Source organism: Octodon degus, unplaced genomic scaffold, assembly GCF_000260255.1.
Source record: "Octodon degus isolate 3935 unplaced genomic scaffold, OctDeg1.0 scaffold00178, whole genome shotgun sequence".
In the NCBI taxonomy this organism is placed as follows: Eukaryota; Metazoa; Chordata; class Mammalia; order Rodentia; family Octodontidae; genus Octodon; species Octodon degus.
In genome coordinates, this window is record NW_004524754.1 from 635,934 (window position 1) to 651,883 (window position 15,950).

The 15,950-nt window shown below is 50.9% G+C and overlaps 2 protein-coding genes across 2 annotated transcripts in view; both read left to right on the top strand.

The window, feature by feature from the left end:
- The window catches only part of Acrbp (acrosin binding protein), an 11,678-nt gene extending 4,543 nt beyond the window's left edge, over positions 1–7,135 (top strand). The window contains exons 6-10 of the mRNA XM_004643547.2: positions 293–425; positions 4,168–4,347; positions 4,445–4,612; positions 6,327–6,410; positions 6,829–7,135. Coding sequence (XP_004643604.1) covers positions 293–425; positions 4,168–4,347; positions 4,445–4,612; positions 6,327–6,410; positions 6,829–6,951 — 688 coding nt within the window. The 3' untranslated portion in view covers positions 6,952–7,135. The remainder of the gene's footprint in view (positions 1–292; positions 426–4,167; positions 4,348–4,444; positions 4,613–6,326; positions 6,411–6,828) is intronic.
- A 1,897-nt stretch (positions 7,136–9,032) lies between these two features.
- Lpar5 (lysophosphatidic acid receptor 5) overlaps positions 9,033–15,950 on the top strand; it is a 10,080-nt gene continuing 3,162 nt past the window's right edge. The window contains exon 1 of the mRNA XM_004643584.2: positions 9,033–9,293. The gene's annotated coding sequence lies outside the window, so the exon portion shown is untranslated. The remainder of the gene's footprint in view (positions 9,294–15,950) is intronic.

Genomic DNA, 15,950 nt, shown 5'->3' on the forward strand with positions numbered 1-15,950 from the left:
CCCCCCCCACCGCTTATTTGTTTGTTTGAGACAGGGTCTCACTATGTAGCCCAGGCTGGCCTCAAACTCGTGGTGATCCTTCTGCCTCATCCTCCCCAGCGCTGGAATTACAGGCGTGCAGCCCCACTCCCAGCCCTTCAATTCCTCATTTACAAGAGGAGGCATTTAGCCCAGGGCTGCTTAGGGCCTGATAAGCATGCTGAATGTGCGTGACCAGGAACAGCTGCTCAGGGAACCAAGGAGTTTTCTGCCTCAGCCCCAGCCCATCCCCACCAGCACTGTCTTCTTGCAGCCTTCTGCAGCTGCCTCACAAGGAAGCCTTGCTGGTGCTGTGCTATTCCATCGTGATGAACAGCTGTGTCCTGACCCCCGCAGCCAGGGCCTGGAAGCACGTGGAGGAGGAGACCTTCGGGTTTGGGAAGTCGGTAAGCCTGCAGCCTTTCAGTTAGCACAGCTCTGGTTGTCCTGCTCAGCACTGGAGAGGGCCAGCTGGAGAGAGTCCATCTGAGTTGGGCACCCTTTTTTGGAAGGGCCTCTCCTACATTAAACGAGAAGGGAATCACCTACTTTGGAATCCAGTCCTGCTGGATCTCACCCCTCAGTCCAGTACTTAGCTGTGTCTGAAACATAGCTCTCCTCTCAAGAAGGGTCATGGAATGCATTCTAGGCAATCTGCAGGGTTTCTTTTGCTGTAGTTTTGAGATGGGTCTCACTGTGTTATCCAGGCTCCTCCTGCATCAGCCTGCTGAGTAGCTAGGACTACAGGCCTGCACCACCATAGCTCCTAATTTTTCAAATAATAATTAGCAAGTATTTATTGAGAGCTGGACACCTACCTTCTTCCATTTGTTCACAATCCTTGGGGAACCACATCCCTCCTAGGTACTTGAGAGGCAAATGGTGTTCTGTGGGGATTTGGTCGGGGAGGGAGGAAGACACAGGCAGCACAGTGTGAGGAGAGCGCTGGGGCACACAGAAAATAGATGGGTGTGCATGTGCCAGGAGGACTGTGCTGGACTTGGGGAGGTCACAGAAGGCTCCACAGAGGCATGGAACCTGGAAGATAGGAGTTAAGCAGGCAGAAGAAGGGGCTGGTGGGAGATTCTTCCTGGTGGCGCAAAGGCCCTGAAACAAGAACAAATTGAAATTTCATGAAGAACTTAAATGGACATATTCTTTCTGCTTTTAAAGGACAGAAAAGGTTCATTTTGGTAAATATTATAGAAGGAGTAGGATGAAGGGCTGGTGAGATAGCCTAGCAGACTAAGAGCTTGCTTAGGCAAGTGCAAGGGCCAGGGTTCAATCCCTGGCACCCATACTGCACCGGCCCCACTCCTAGATGTGCTGAGCAGGTGATGGAGTCCGGCCATGGTGGCACGTGCCTGCAATCCCCGCACTAGGGAGGCTGAAAACGGGGATAACTATGAGTTCAAGCTACAGAGACCCTGAACACACATACACACGCAAAGTAAATAAAATTTAAAAATAAAAAAGAAGGAGTAGGATGGGAGTCAGAGAAACATTTTTAGAGACACACAAGAGCTAGGAGTAGAGGTGCATACTTATATTTTTAGCACTATGGGAGGCTGAGACAGGAGAATCACAAATTCAAGCCTAGAAAGCCAGCCAAATAGTTCAGCAGATTAAAGCTCCTGCAAGCAGGCACAGGGGCCCAGATTCGGTCCTGGGCCTGCCACACCAGCCCTGCCCCCAGGGCACGCCGAGATGGCAATTGAAACTGGGCGTGGTGGCACAGGCCTGTAATCCCAGCTCTTAGGAGGCTGTAAACAGGTGGATCACTGTGAATCTGATCTAGTAGTGAGACCCTGAACACCCTGTAGACCCTTCCCTTAAATTAAAAAATAAAATAAAATAAAATAAAAATTCAAGCCTAGCCTGGGAAATTTGGTGATTTATACTGTCTCAAAATTAAAAAAAAAAAAATTAGGGCCAGCCAAATAGCTCAGCAGATTAAAGCGCCTGCTTAGGCAGATGTAGGGGCCTGGGTTCAATCCCCAGCACCACAAGCCGTACTGGCCCTGTCCCTGGGGCATGCTGAGACAGTGACTGAGACTGGATGTGGTGGCATATACCTGTAATCCCAGCACTTGGGAGGCTGAAAACAGGAGGATTACTATGAGTCTGATCTGTGTAGTAAGACCCTATAGACAAATTGTAAATACATTAATTAAAAAAAAATTTAAAAGGAGGCTCAGAATGTAGTGCATTATGAGGGTCCTAGGTCCAATCTCCAAATCATTAACTACGTAAAAATATAACATGCCGAGCATGGGAGTATACACCTCTAATCCCAGCTAGCAGGAAAAGCCGAGCATGGGAGTATACACCTCTAATCCCATCTAGTAGAAGGTTGAGGCAGGAGGATCCTGTGTTTGAAACCAGCTCGAGCAACTTAGAAAACTGTCTCAAAATGAAATAAAAGTAGCTATGGTATAGCTCAACAAGGGAGCATTTGCCTAGCATGCACAAGGCCCTGGGTTTGGTCCTCAGCCCAAATGAGTAAAGTGAAAAATGAAAACAGGTTGGTGGTCCTAAGGAGCACTTCCCAGATGTTTTGTGTGAGAGAACAGTGGAGTCCATTTTACCTGGAGCAGGGCATTTATATTTAACTTGGTAAGCAAGAGGAATTTGATAGAGGTTTTGAGTTGGGGACATGCTAGTGTGCCCTTTGTGTGCTTCTGTAAAGAGTAAGCAGGTTGCCAGGTGAGGCAGTGGACTCCTGTAGTAATCCCAGCATGCTGGGAGGCTGAAGCAGGAGGATCGCGAGTGCAAGCCCAGCCTGACCATTTTAGTAACTTAGCAAGACCCTGTCTTCAAAACATTATAAAAGGGCTCAAGACTAGGCCTGGTGGCACACACCTTTCATCTCAGCTCTTGGGAGGCTGTAAACAGGCGGATCACTCCAAGTCTGATCGAGGAGTGAAACCCTGGACACCCTGTAGACCCTTCCCTAAAAAATACGAATAAATAAATAAAAGGGCTCAGTGAGGTAAGAGATTTCAGGCACTGCCACAGACCAGCCCCACAGGGGAGGAGGAGGACCACCGGCCTGGCTGAGGCGCTGCTTATTCACAGTACTGCAGAACCTCGCCAGGGCAGAGTCCAGCCAGAGGAGTAGCTCCTCTCCCATTCTGAGATCTTCCAAGAACCTACAGGGTTGTGGGGGGTTCTTTGTTTGCTTTTTTCTTTCTTTCTTTTCTTTTTTTTTTTTAAGACAAGGTCTCACTATGTAGTTCACACTGACCTTGATTTCACTATGTAGCCCAGGCTGGTGGTGGTCTGCTTGCCTCAGCCTCCTGAGTGCTGCGATTACAGGTATGTGCCATCTTGGCCAGCAAATTGGGAGGTTTTTAACCAGCTCCTTGGCAAAACATAAGCTTCAGATCTTGAAGGACTTGGATCTGTGTCCCAAGTTCATATATTCCCCCCCCCCTACTAAGGATTTAACTCAGGGCCTCATTCATGAGACTCAAGCATTCTACCACTAAGCTGCATCCCCAGCCCTCTTTACATTTTTGAGACAGGTCTTGCTAAATTCCCCTAATTGCTCTTGAGCTCAGGCTTCCCCTGCCTCACACCCGGGTACACCTGTTAGGTGTGTTGCTTTGAACGATGTACTTAGGCCCACTAAGTTTCCTCATCCATGTTGACTTGCACCATGACAGGATTTTTTTTTTTTTTTTTGGCAGAACTGGGGATTGAACTCAGGCCCTTGCGCTTGCCAGGCAAGCGCTTATTCTACTGAGCCATCTCCCTGGCCCCTATGACAGGGTTCTTAAGAGGACTAGATGAGACAAGAGTGGATGACCATAGTGCTGGAAGCTTGTCCCCTCCATAAATATTAGCTTTAGCATGAACAGAGCTAAATATCTGTCAGGCTTTTAGCAAGGAGGTGACAGGAATTTGGGTGTCACCTTCAGACAGATGAGGACTGCTGAGGAGCAGATAAAAGCTTGGAGGAGGGTGATGGAGGAGGCCAGGCCCCTGGAGAGACGACCTTGGAGAGGGAGGCAGGAGGTGGCAAGGCCTGGGAAGAGCCCAGAGGAGGCAGCCCAGAGACTTAGCCCCTGAGCACTCTGAAAGGCTGAGGTGCAGGAGGGGACAGGTCTGAGTCCCGCCTTAGCCTCACCTACGCATGTGCCCCAGGTCTGTGACAACCTCGGACGGCGACACATGGCCCTCTGTCCCCTGTGCGCCTTCTGCTCTCTGAAGCTGGAGCAGTGCCACTCGGAGGCCAACCTGCAGCGGCAGCAGTGTGACGCATCCCACAAGACACCTTTCATCAGCTCCTTGCTCACGGCCCAGACCATGTCCATGGGCACCCAGGTACCCGTGGGGCAGCCTGCAGCAGGGCAAGGGCAAACGCTCTGGGAGGCTGCGAGGCCTCAGGCGGGACACAGGCCTTTCCTGTCCTATGCTCCAGGCAACGTCCTTGGAATCTGGCCGCTTTTATGGGCTGGATCTGTACGGTGGACTCCGCATGGATTTCTGGTGTGCCCGGCTGGCCACAAAGGGCTGTGAGGACACCCGGGTCTCCAGCTGGCTCCAGACGGAGTTCCTCAGCTTCCACGATGGGGATTTCCCCACCAAGGTGAGACCACTTCTGGCCTCCTGACCTTGGGTGGGGATGCACCCCCAGCCTCCCCTTTGCTGTGGCACCACATACGCTCTCCCCACCCAGCTGGCTGGGATTGGGCAAAGCAGCGAGAACCAGGCCCAGGAAGGGAAGCCTGGACAAGGAGGCAGGAGACAGAGCATTCTGTGCCAGTGCCAACCGGCTCTGGGCTGGTTATGCTCCTCTGTGATCACAGGCATAATCCCAGCTATGTGGGAGGCTGAGGCAGTCATTGCAAGTTGAAGACCAACCTGGGCACCATAAATGAGAGTTTGCATTAAAATAAAATGTAAAAGCCAGGTGTGATAGAGCACACCTGACATCCCAGCACTAGGGAGGCTGAGGCAGGAATATCGCCTGGAGTTTGAAGTCAGCCTGAACTACATAATGAGACCCTGTCTCAAAAAAGAAAGAAAACAAACGAAAAACTACTACAAGGGCCGGCCACATAGTTCAGCGGATTGAAGCACCTGCCAGCAGGTGCAGGGGCCTGGGGTTTGATCCCTGGCCTCCCGTGCAGGCCCTGGCCCGTGCTAGCCCCACTTCCACATTGTGCTGAGATGGCAATTGAGACTGGGTGTGGTGGCATGCACCTGTAATCCCAGCTCTTTTGAAGGCTATAAACAGGCAGAATCACTATGAGTCTGATCTAGTAGTGAGACCCTGAACACCTTGTAGACCCTTTCCTAAAATACAAATAATAATACTAGTAATAATAATAAAAACTACAAACTAATTAAAATGGTAAAAAGGGCTTGGGGATGTAGCACCCAAAGGGTAGAGTGTATACTTAACATATCTGTGGTCCTGGGTTTGACCCCTAGCTCCAGAACAACAGAAACAAGCTGGGTGGTACATGTCTGTAATCTCAGAATTCTGAGGGGCTGAATCAAGAAGATCATAAATTTAAGTCCAAGTTAGGCTAATTAAGGAATTAGTAGGATTCCGTAAGTAAGTAAATAAACAAGGACTGAGGATGTAGCTGGGAAAGGTCTGGGTTCAGTCCCTAGTACTAACACACACACACATACACACATACACACACACACACACACAGAGCTGGCAGCTGGGTTGAAGGACCTTGTCCTGGAACTCCAGATCTAGAGAAAGCCTTGGATGTCATCTCTACTACTCTGGGTTTATAAATGGGCATTGAGGCTCGGAGAGGCAAGTGATTTACACAGTGACACACAGAAGAGCTTTGCCCACCTCTCCCACAATTACCATCCCCATGAGAACTCCTGATCTTTATTTTTTGGTTCTTTCTTTCTTTCTTTCTTTCTTTCTTTCTTTCTTTCTTTCTTTCTTTCTTTGAGTGTGGAACTGGGGATTGAACGCAGGCCCTGATAACTGGCTTTTTTTCTTAAGGTGCTGGGGTTCAAAACCAGGTCCTTTACATGCAAGGCAAGCATTCAACCACTGAGGTGCATGCCAGCCATCCTGAGCCTTGAGCACCCCCTCTCCATCTCCACTCCTTAGTCTCCTTCCCAGGGAGCTAGGTGGCTGCTTTGACTCTCCCAGATGCCTGGCTTCTCAGGACTTGTGCCAGAGGTGGAGGGAATAGCGCTGCCCTACAGTGAGGAAGTTCCCGAGGGGCCTGCCTCACTCCTGGCTCTGTGTCACAGGTTCCTTCTGCAAGCAGGTGTCCTGCCTGGCTTCTGCTGACTGCTTCTCCCTGCCCCTGGCTTAGGTTTGTGACACGGACTACATCCAGTACCCAAACTACTGTTCCTTCAAAAGCCAACAGTGCTTGATGAAAAACCGGAACCGGAAGGTAAGCCCCTTACCTCGCTCCCAGCTTCTGCTATCCCCTGGGCCAGCCCAGGCACTTTCTTTGCATCTGGGGCAGTGCCCTCTATAGAGGCAGCCTCTGTTGCTGCAGTCCTGGAGTAAGCAGGCCTCCCAGGCAGCAAGGCAAGGGGAAGTTGGCGCTCAGAGGAAGAATGGCCCAAGGACACCGCAGGTAGAGCCCTCAGCTGAGCTGGGAATTGGGTGCTGAGTTTCATTGTGGCCTCCTGTTCTTACTCACCCAGAAGCTTATGATAAGTCACTTCCTTCTGAACCTCAGCCTTCTCATCTCCAAAACAGAGGTGGGGGTGGGTCACTTGGTGTCTCATCCAAGTTTCCCCCTGGGGCTGTGACAATTTGGGTGCTGGTTCAGGGACACAGACCACAGCCCAGTCCCTTCCTAGGTGTCCCGCATGAGATGCATGCAGAATGAAACCTACAACGTGCTAACCCCAAGCAAAGGTGAGGACCTTGTGCTTCGATGGAGCCAGGAGTTCAGCACACTGGCTCTAAGCCGCTTCGGATGAGCTGGGTCCACCCTGGTCTCCCCACCCTCCCAGCCAGACCTTTCCACATTCTTCATCCATTGCTTCAAAACCTCATCTGTCACTTGTTTCCAGGCTGCCCCTCTTGGCCTCTTCTATAGCTCGAATGTACATTTTCCCTGGGCTGGGGCTGATGGGAGCTCCTCTGCTTTCATGAATGTCTTTACATAAAATGATTATTTTCTGCTCATGTGGCCTGTTGTGGTTTGAGCTCCCTCCTCAGCACTGCCCCATGCACCCTGGGAATTGGTCCTCAGTCTCGAGAACTGCATAAGGATGGTACTTGGGGAAGCAGAACACCCAGCAGTCTGAGAGCCAGACTGAGGGAAGCCATGGGTGCAGGCAAGGGGTTTCAAAAAGCATGGGCATCTTCATATCTGAAGCTTTGGGTCCCATGATCTCAGATGAGGGAGGGTAAAACCCAGAACATGATCTGTCCAGGGAGACTAACCTCCAGGAGTAGGTGTGGCTGGTCCTTGTCAAGAGGAGGGAGGGTTCTGGGAGGTGCAGCCTGGAGCTCAAGAACCTAGTGACTCTTCGCACAGGAACTTGCCAGATAATCTGAATGATGAAACGGTTACATCCTGACAACACACATTGAAATACACAACTTTACAATTGGCTTTGAACAAGTCAGAACTTCCCAAAGTACTTTCTGGAGGAAACTTTAATCGCTTCTATAAACTCAACAGTAATTCCATTTGCAGATCATACATTTAATTTAATAAAATACTTTAGTCACAAAAAAAAAAAAACGGTAATTAACAGCATCCCCCCAAAAATGTGTTTAGTATGGAAAAATTTAAACAGGCACACAAATAAGTGGTGTGTACACCTGAAAGTCCAGCATTTGGAGAGGCTGAGGCAGGAGGGTGGCAAGTTTAAGGCCAGGGGCTGGTGAGATGGCTCAGTGGTCTAAAGCACCTACTTAGAACAAGCTAAACAAAGCACAGGGACAGCGGTTCAATCCCCCAGCACCACATGCCAGCCAGCCCCGCCCCCTGGTGGACTGAGCTGGCCACACACACACACACACACACACACACACATAAATAAATAAATAAATAAAGTTTAAGGCCAGCCTGGTAACTTTGTAAAATCCTGTCTCGACATAAAAAAAAAAAAAAAAAAATTGATTTGTCTTTTTTGAAATACGGTTTCTCTATACAGTCCAGGCTGGCCTTGAACTCACCTTGTAGCCTAGGCTGGCCTTGAACTTAAAGTGGTCCTCCTGCCTCAGCTTCCCTAATTGTGGGACTACAGGTGTGTGCCACCATGCCTGACTTTAAAGCAAAATTTTTTAAAGGCTAAAAAAGGATGTAGGGGCCAGGGAGATGGCTCAGTAGAATAAGTGCTTGCCTGGCAAGCACAAGGGCCTGAGTTCAATCCCCGGTTCCACCAAAAAAAAAAAAAAGGATGTAGCTCCCTATGCAGGCCTTGGGTTTCATCTCAGGTACCCACCTCCACACACTCTGGTAGCTCAGTCGTAGAATGTGTGCTTAAGGTGCAAAAGGCCATGGTTCAAACCCCAGCACTGCATAAACAAACAAGCCTAATGCACCCTCGTGGGGCTGCCTATAGCTGCATGATCAGCACATCATTCAACAGCACGTTAATCTGCGAAGTTCTGTGGTAACTTTAACCTGGTGTTTCCCAAACTCGCCTGGCCATGGTACTTTTTCTTCTTACCATGAAAAAGTTTCGCTTTTTGTGTTACTGAGCAGGGCTCATGATGTTTATTGAGGGGCTGTGCTCATCTCCTCAGCTGGAGAGTTCAGCAACCAGGGGCTGTACTGTGAGCCCCTGTCTTCCTGAGCTCCCAGGCAGGGGAGTGAAGAAGCCTTGAGCCCAGTACTGCTGTGATGCATGGGGCAGGCGACTTGCAGAACGCTGCTGGCCTGGGCTAAACCACCTGGCAGACCCAAGAAGAAGAGCACGTGGAGGGGGAAGGGACAGAACAGCCAGAGGTGGTGGGTTAGTCATCAGGTATCATGGGGTGGGTGTGCCCGGTGAGTTCCCGGAAGCTGGGGCAGTGTAGTCCCGTGTGGTCTGGGAGTAAAGCACAGCAGCAGGGCTTTACGGAAGGTTGTTTGCTGCCAGCCCGTCTTTTTTTTGGGCTGCTCAGCGGAGGCATCTGAGTTTGAGCTTCCCTTTCCTCTGACTCCCTGATCCCTTGGGGCTGGGTAAGTTCAAGAAGCTGTGAGGAATGGGGCAGGTGGGTGTGTCCCCTGCCTGACCCAGAGCAGGTCCTGCCAGCCCAGCCCGGAGCAGGTAGCAGAAGCCACCCAACCTGGAGCAGCGGCAGAGTGACAAAGGAAGTGCAGGTATGGGGTGCGTGCTGGGTGGTGTGGGCCTGAGGGCTCAGGGCAGCAACCTGCCTGTGCAAATGGGGTCTATGATGGGGACGGAGGTGAGGTGACCCATTGGTTCTGAAAACCTTTCTGAAGAGAGAAAAGTGCCTCCAGCAGACCTCAGAGGGAGCCTGACAGGCTACCATCAGGCCTGACACCCTGGAGTGCCCCTCAGAAATGAAACCTCTGCTCTGGGCGTCTCTGCCCCTCCCCTCAACTTTGGTGCCCATTCTCATGCTGAGCCCTCAGCTTCCCAAGGAGCCCCCCTTCACTCTGTCAAGCCCCATCTCCCACACCCACTTCCGGGGGTGGGGGCTTTTCTAGAAGATTAAAAGCTGCTCTTACTCAAGTTTGCTGAGGGGTTCACTGGCACAGCTGTTATTATTAGCCTTCCCAGGTAGCCATGGTGTTTACATTCTTGTAGTACTGAGGGTTGAACCCAGGACCTTCACCCTGAGCTACATCCCCATCCCTTTTTTAAATTTGAGATAGGATTCACTCAGTCATAGGCTTCCCCAGCTGGTCGCCGACTTGCGATTCTCCTGTCTCAGTTCCCCACAGTTCTGGGATCACAGGTGTTCTTTACCCCTGCCTGCATCCAAGTATATATATATATATATATATATATATATGTCTCCCACACACACAAGTGTATTTTATTTGTCTTTCTATGTCTCTGTCTCTCTCCTTTTCGCAGTGCTGGGGATTGAACCCTGGGCCTGCAGCATGGTGGGCAGATGAGCCACATTCACTTCCTAAGACATTTTAATGGGATCACCTATAGAAGAGGATAGGGCCACCTAACCTCTGTGTCCCTAGAACTGTGACAAAATGCAGCTCATGAGCAGCTCCAATATTGAGCCTAGGGGCAGGTACCATGGAAAGGGCTTGCTGGAGCCTCTGTGTCACACCAACAGGCCACCTACCTGCTACCCATACCTGTGGGGCCTCCATGATGCGGATGGCCTCGCAGATGATCTCCAAATATCTCCTTTTAGGGTGAGCCTAAGTTGTAAGAGGGAGACCCCTGTATGTGAGCCTCACCTCCTGGCCACCCAGACACTAGGGTTCAGCTCCCCACTTTTCACCCCCAATATGCACCCATAAAAAAGTAGAGGAGGGTTGGGGCGGGGCACAGTAGTGGAGTCTCTGATTAGCATGTGTGGTCCTAGGTTCAGTCCCCAGCACTGAGGAAAAAAGGGTGGATGCCAGCATTGGGTTCAAAGCAAGGTCACAGAGGCCAAAAGTCTCCATGGAGATTGTCAAGAATGGGCCAGGCTCTCCGAGCTTAAAGTAAAGGCAGCACCCATAGGGCAGGGTGGGGGAGGGGGGACGGACAGACACGGGAGGGGCCCTAATGCAATGACTTCTCTTGTTTGGGACCTCATTTCCTGTTTCTGTTTCTTGAAAGCATGTTGGAGGAGGATGTGCAGGTGGTGAGGTGTCATCCACACATTGGGGAAATCACTTTTGATTTCTGACAGGCCACCTTTGATTTCTGCCTTTTCCCAGGAAAATGGGAGGGAAGAGATCCATGTGGCCAAGGAGGGAGAAGACACAGCCCAGGATGGTGTTGGAAGGCAACAAGAGACAGGCTTCAGTGCTGAATGGGTGTGTGGGGGCTGTGGACACAGCCCACCCTTAAGGAAGACTGTGGCCTCTGGGCACCCAGGAGATGACCCGTTTACCCTTGGGGCAGGACATCCTGGGGATTTTGGGCTATCTCCATACTACAAGCCTTCCATCTCACCCTGCACCTCAGATCCAGGGTGACCTGCTGAGCAGGATTCATCTGTGCCCCCAAGAAGCTTCTGGACTGAGCTGTTCACAAGGCAAAGGGATAAGGTTAAGGCTGTGCCAGAGGTCGGGGACCCAGTGGGAAGCCTGAGCACGAGGCCCTGAGCTGGTCTTTAGCTTTCATCCTGTCTGAGGGGCTGCATCCTTGCCACAATGCCTAAACACAGACACAGAGGGAAGTGGGCTCAGCTAATTTAAGTAGTGGGTTGGAGCACTCGCCAGGGTACAATGTTTCCTGTGTCCAGCACAACACCCTGATGGGCCAAGAGAATCTAAACAAGGTTGGCACTTCCTAGAGCCGATCTTTAGGGGCAAGGAAGATGAGCAGATGTGAGAGTCTTTTTTAAATTTCTGACTCTACGTAGAAGGCAAAAAGATGTAAATTTTTTTTTTTCCTGTGGTACCAGGGATCGAACTTGGGACTTTGCGCATGCCAGTCAGGCACTTATGCCACTGGGCTGTCTCCCTGGCCCAAGATGGCCCCAAAAAGGCAAAAAGAGATCATTTAGTGCAGTGGTGGCAAAACTGTGACAAGTGTGTGAGAGCAGGCTATTTGTTGACAGTTCTGAAAGGGGAGGTGCACAGACAGATGGGGCAGACAGAATTGGAGAAAGAAGGGGTATTTCTGTCTTCCCGCCTGTCCCCATCTTTGTCCTAAATCACCTAGTCCTTTGTCTTCAACTCCTTTCACATTGCTGGCCAGTCGCCAGAGGAGGTGGCACCAAGACCATGGTTGTGGGTACAGTAAGAGAATGAACATGATTTTGCCTCCTGCCCACTTTGACTCCCTGGTTCTACTTCCTGTCTGGGGCAGAAAATAGCCCCACCCCTCTGGTTTATCTCAGCCAAGTACAGCACCCAGCCCAGCTCAGAGGGCAGTGGGACAAGTCCCAGAAGCCCTGTGGAGGTAAGGTGTGGGCTCTGAAGTGAGGCGGGAAGTCAACAGACAGAGACAGAGGAACAGGCAGAGGGCTGTGGATCTCCAGTGTGGGAGTGGGGTGGGACCTGAGATGTGGGGTGCACAGTTCTCCCCTCCCCCCACCCCCCACCCTCCCATGCTGCTGTGGAGATGTGGAGATGGTGCTTTGTTTGTCCCAGTGCCTTGGGGTGGAGAGCTGTGTGAGTCTGCAGGGGGACACACTTGGGAGCCACTCAGTTCACGCCTCTGGGTAAAAGGCAGGGGCTGTTCTCTCTTCTGCTCCAGCGTGGAGGGCTGAGACATCCCTGTGTGTTATAGGACGCACACGAACACTGGCGTGCACGTTACCATCACTTAACATATGTGTGCTGCTTTGTGTCTGTGCACACGTGTGTGCAATGGTGTGGTCGCGTCCCCACATCAATGCATTGCTCCTCGCGTCTCTGAGGTTTTGCACTCCTCTACACCCCTCCTGCTCCCTGGCGACCTCAGCAGCCCTCCTTTGTGAGGCAGCTGCTGTTTTCTTTCATTCCTGAGTCTCCCTCCAACCTAACCTCTCTCTAAGGCAGGGGTAGGGGGCTGGGCCACCCCACACCCACACCCACAGTGACAGTGGCCCAGCCCCCCACCCCCACAGTGACACCCCCCTCCTGCAGTTTCCTGTTTGCCTCCTCCTTGGCAGTTTTTCCCATCTTTACCATCTGGCCTGGCACTGTGCCCATGCAGCTCCACAGATGGAAGCCCCAGGGCTCAGGGTAGTGGGGAACCAGCTGGGGACCAGAGCAGGGGCAGCGCTTCTCAGTGCTCAGCTCAGCCTTTCTGTGCAACTCTGTCAGAGAGAGGTGGCTTTTGACAAATGGCTCCACTGTAAAGATACCCAAGGACTTCGGAGGACTTTGGAGGGGGAGGGGGCGGTACTAAGGACTGAACCCAGAGTTTTGTTATGTAGTTCAGACTGGCCTTGAACTTGTGACAGTCCTCCTGCCTCAGTCTCCCAAATGCTGGGATCACAAGTGTGTGCCACCATGTCTGGCTCCAGGGCATGGATTTCTGGCCAGGGGACCAAGGATTATAGCTCGAGGCCTGCTACACACAGAAACCAAGTATGTATCTGCAGGGGTAGACCCCCACACCAAAACAGCCAAGGGAGTTTAAAGCCCTTTCCTTGTGATGGCTCTTGGTATGCTACTGCCCTTCTTGCCTCAGCCTCCTGAGTAGTTTGGGCTATAGGCACATAGCACTCCAACCAGTTTAAATGCTCCCATATTCTTGGGAAAACGTAAGGTGGCACATTTGTGTGTGAAAAAGATAAGTTGGCATTATCCATGTTTGAAGTGGGCATAAGAAGGAAGTGAGTTATTAAAGTCTGTTTCAACCAGACAAATGAGGAAGTAAAATAAGTTACCTATGGGCATAGATTCCATGTAGGCAACTATAAAAGCCCAGGCACTCCAGCCAACAGTGCCATATATCTACCAACCATCCACTCCTGCTTCAGCCAGCATGGTATAGTTTGGACTCTGGAGCCGGGCGGTCCTAGGTTTAGATTTTGACCTCACTCAGTGATTAGTTCTTGGATTTTGTTTCCTATAAAATAGGACAAACACCAACCTCACAAGACTCTTGGAAAAATTAAAACTTACAGCTGGGTGTGGTGGTGCACACCTGTAATCCCAGCACTCAGGAGGCTGAGGCAAGAGGATCACCACTAGTTTAATGCCAGCCTGGGGTACATAGTGAGTTCAAGGCCAGTTGGACTACATAATTTTTTTTTTTTTTTTCCTGTACTGGGGATTGAACTCAGGGAACTCTCCTTCCCATTCTACAGCAAAGGATAGCTGTTATTTCCCACACCACATTAGGGCTAGGGGCTAGGGACACCAAGATGAATAAGCCAGGTCCACAGCCCCTCCCCAGGGAGTGCACAGTCTGCTGGGAGGGGCTGACTCTAACCAGCTGATTACAGAAGCACAGCTACCACAGACCTGTGCTCTCCGCACCACAGAAAGTGCAAGGGAGGAGCCTCTGCCCACCCTACCACACAGAGGGTCCGAAAAGAGCTTTCAGGGTCTTGAGAAAGGATGGGTCAACCAGCTGGAGACTGGGATGGAGCCCACCGCTGGCTGCAGAGAATGTGCACAGGCAGAGGCCAGAAATGACGAGGTGGTAGAAGACTCACATGTATTAGCTGTCTCCCAAATTTTAAAAATTTAGCCAGGTGTGGTGGCACACACCTATAATCCCAAAACTCAAGAAGCTGAGGCAGGCAAGTTTGAGGCCAGCCTAGGCTACATAGGGAGACACTGTCTCAAAACAAAAACAAATTTTTTAATTTAAAAATGGCTGGGGATGGTGCTCAGCTTGGAGGCCCTCGGTTCAAGAACAAAACAAAACAAAACCGAGGACAAATATTGCATGATTCCATTGACATGAGTTATGTGGAATAGGCGATTCACAGAGACAGAAAGTGGAACAGTTACCAGGGGCTAAGTGTGCAGTGGACCAGGCAGTATTGCTTAATATGTAAAGAGCTGTTGTTTGGGTTGATGGAAAAGCTCTGTTTCTCAAAATCATAAGGGTGACAATTATGTGTCCTTGTGACTATACTTAAGGGCAAGGAGCAGGGCACTCACGATTTGTTTTCTGAGGCTGGGTCTCACTATATAGTTCAGACTAGATTGAATTATCTGTGTGATCCAGGTTGACCTTGAATTTGCAGTAATACTTTTGCCTCAGACTCCTGAGCACTGGGGTTACAGGAGTGCACTAGCATGCCTGGTGATACTTTTTTCAAAAAAGGTAGAAAGTAAGTAAAAATGGTAAATGTTGAACTAGATAGAGTGGCACACACTCATTTATCCCAACCATCAGAAAGTTGAGGCAGGAGAATCGCCATAAATTGAACGCCAGCCTGGACTACACAACGCATCCCTGACTGAGCAAGTAAGAGTAAATTTTCCATCCCATATCCTCACCAGATGTTATCTGGCATGCAAGGACGGAGGGGAGCTTTTGCAGCCTCAGTCGGCTGAGGAGGGCAGGATGCTCACACCACGTCTGGTCCTCAGGCCATGTCCTTGGTCTGTCAACTTGCCTGAGGATACCAGCTGCTGACAGGTGCTCTTTTGGGCAGCAGAAGTACCACTTCCAAGCTCCACCTTTGCCCTCCTGGGGCTATGGCCCCCGGTGAGCCCTGGAACCCTAACATCAAGTCTCCCTGCCACAGAACCTTCTGTGATGCTCTCCAGGTAGAGACTATGGGGGAGCTCCTGGGAAGAGCCCACCACAGAGCCTCCCCCTCCAGCCAGACGGAGGGTCAGGCCCACTAACCCCTCTGCCTAGGGTGAGTGTTCAAGCCCCCTCTGAACACAGCAGCGTGTTCTCCTTCCCATTCTACAGGCAGAGAAAGTGAGGACGTGTCGGGTTGTGCTAGCAAGCTGAACCCATGCTCCCCTGACCCCAAGGGCAGCTGCACAGAAGGCTGAATGCAGTAAGCGAGGCTGGGATTCTGTAGTGACTTGGAAGTCTGAACTTTAGTCTTTAGATAGCAGGGAGCACCTAGCACGTGGTCCCTGTTCAGTGTTCCTCGCCACACCTCTGTTTGATGGACCTATTTACACTCCTCTGTGCCCCTGCTCTCTCTCCCAGGGGAACAGAAAGCAGGGCGGGACATGGTCTTTTTTTGTTGTTCATGGTCTTGAGCTTGTCGGTAATCTCTTTTGAAAGGTCTAAACACTCCAGTGGCTGAGGCAGGAAGATCACAGCAAGTTTCAGGGCAGCCTGGACTACATAGTAAAAACCTGTCTCAAAAAACAAAGACTCAGGGCTGGTGAGATGGCTCAGTGGTCTAAAGCACCTACTTAGAACAAGCTTAGCAAAGCACAGGGACCACGGTTCAATCCCCCAGCACCACA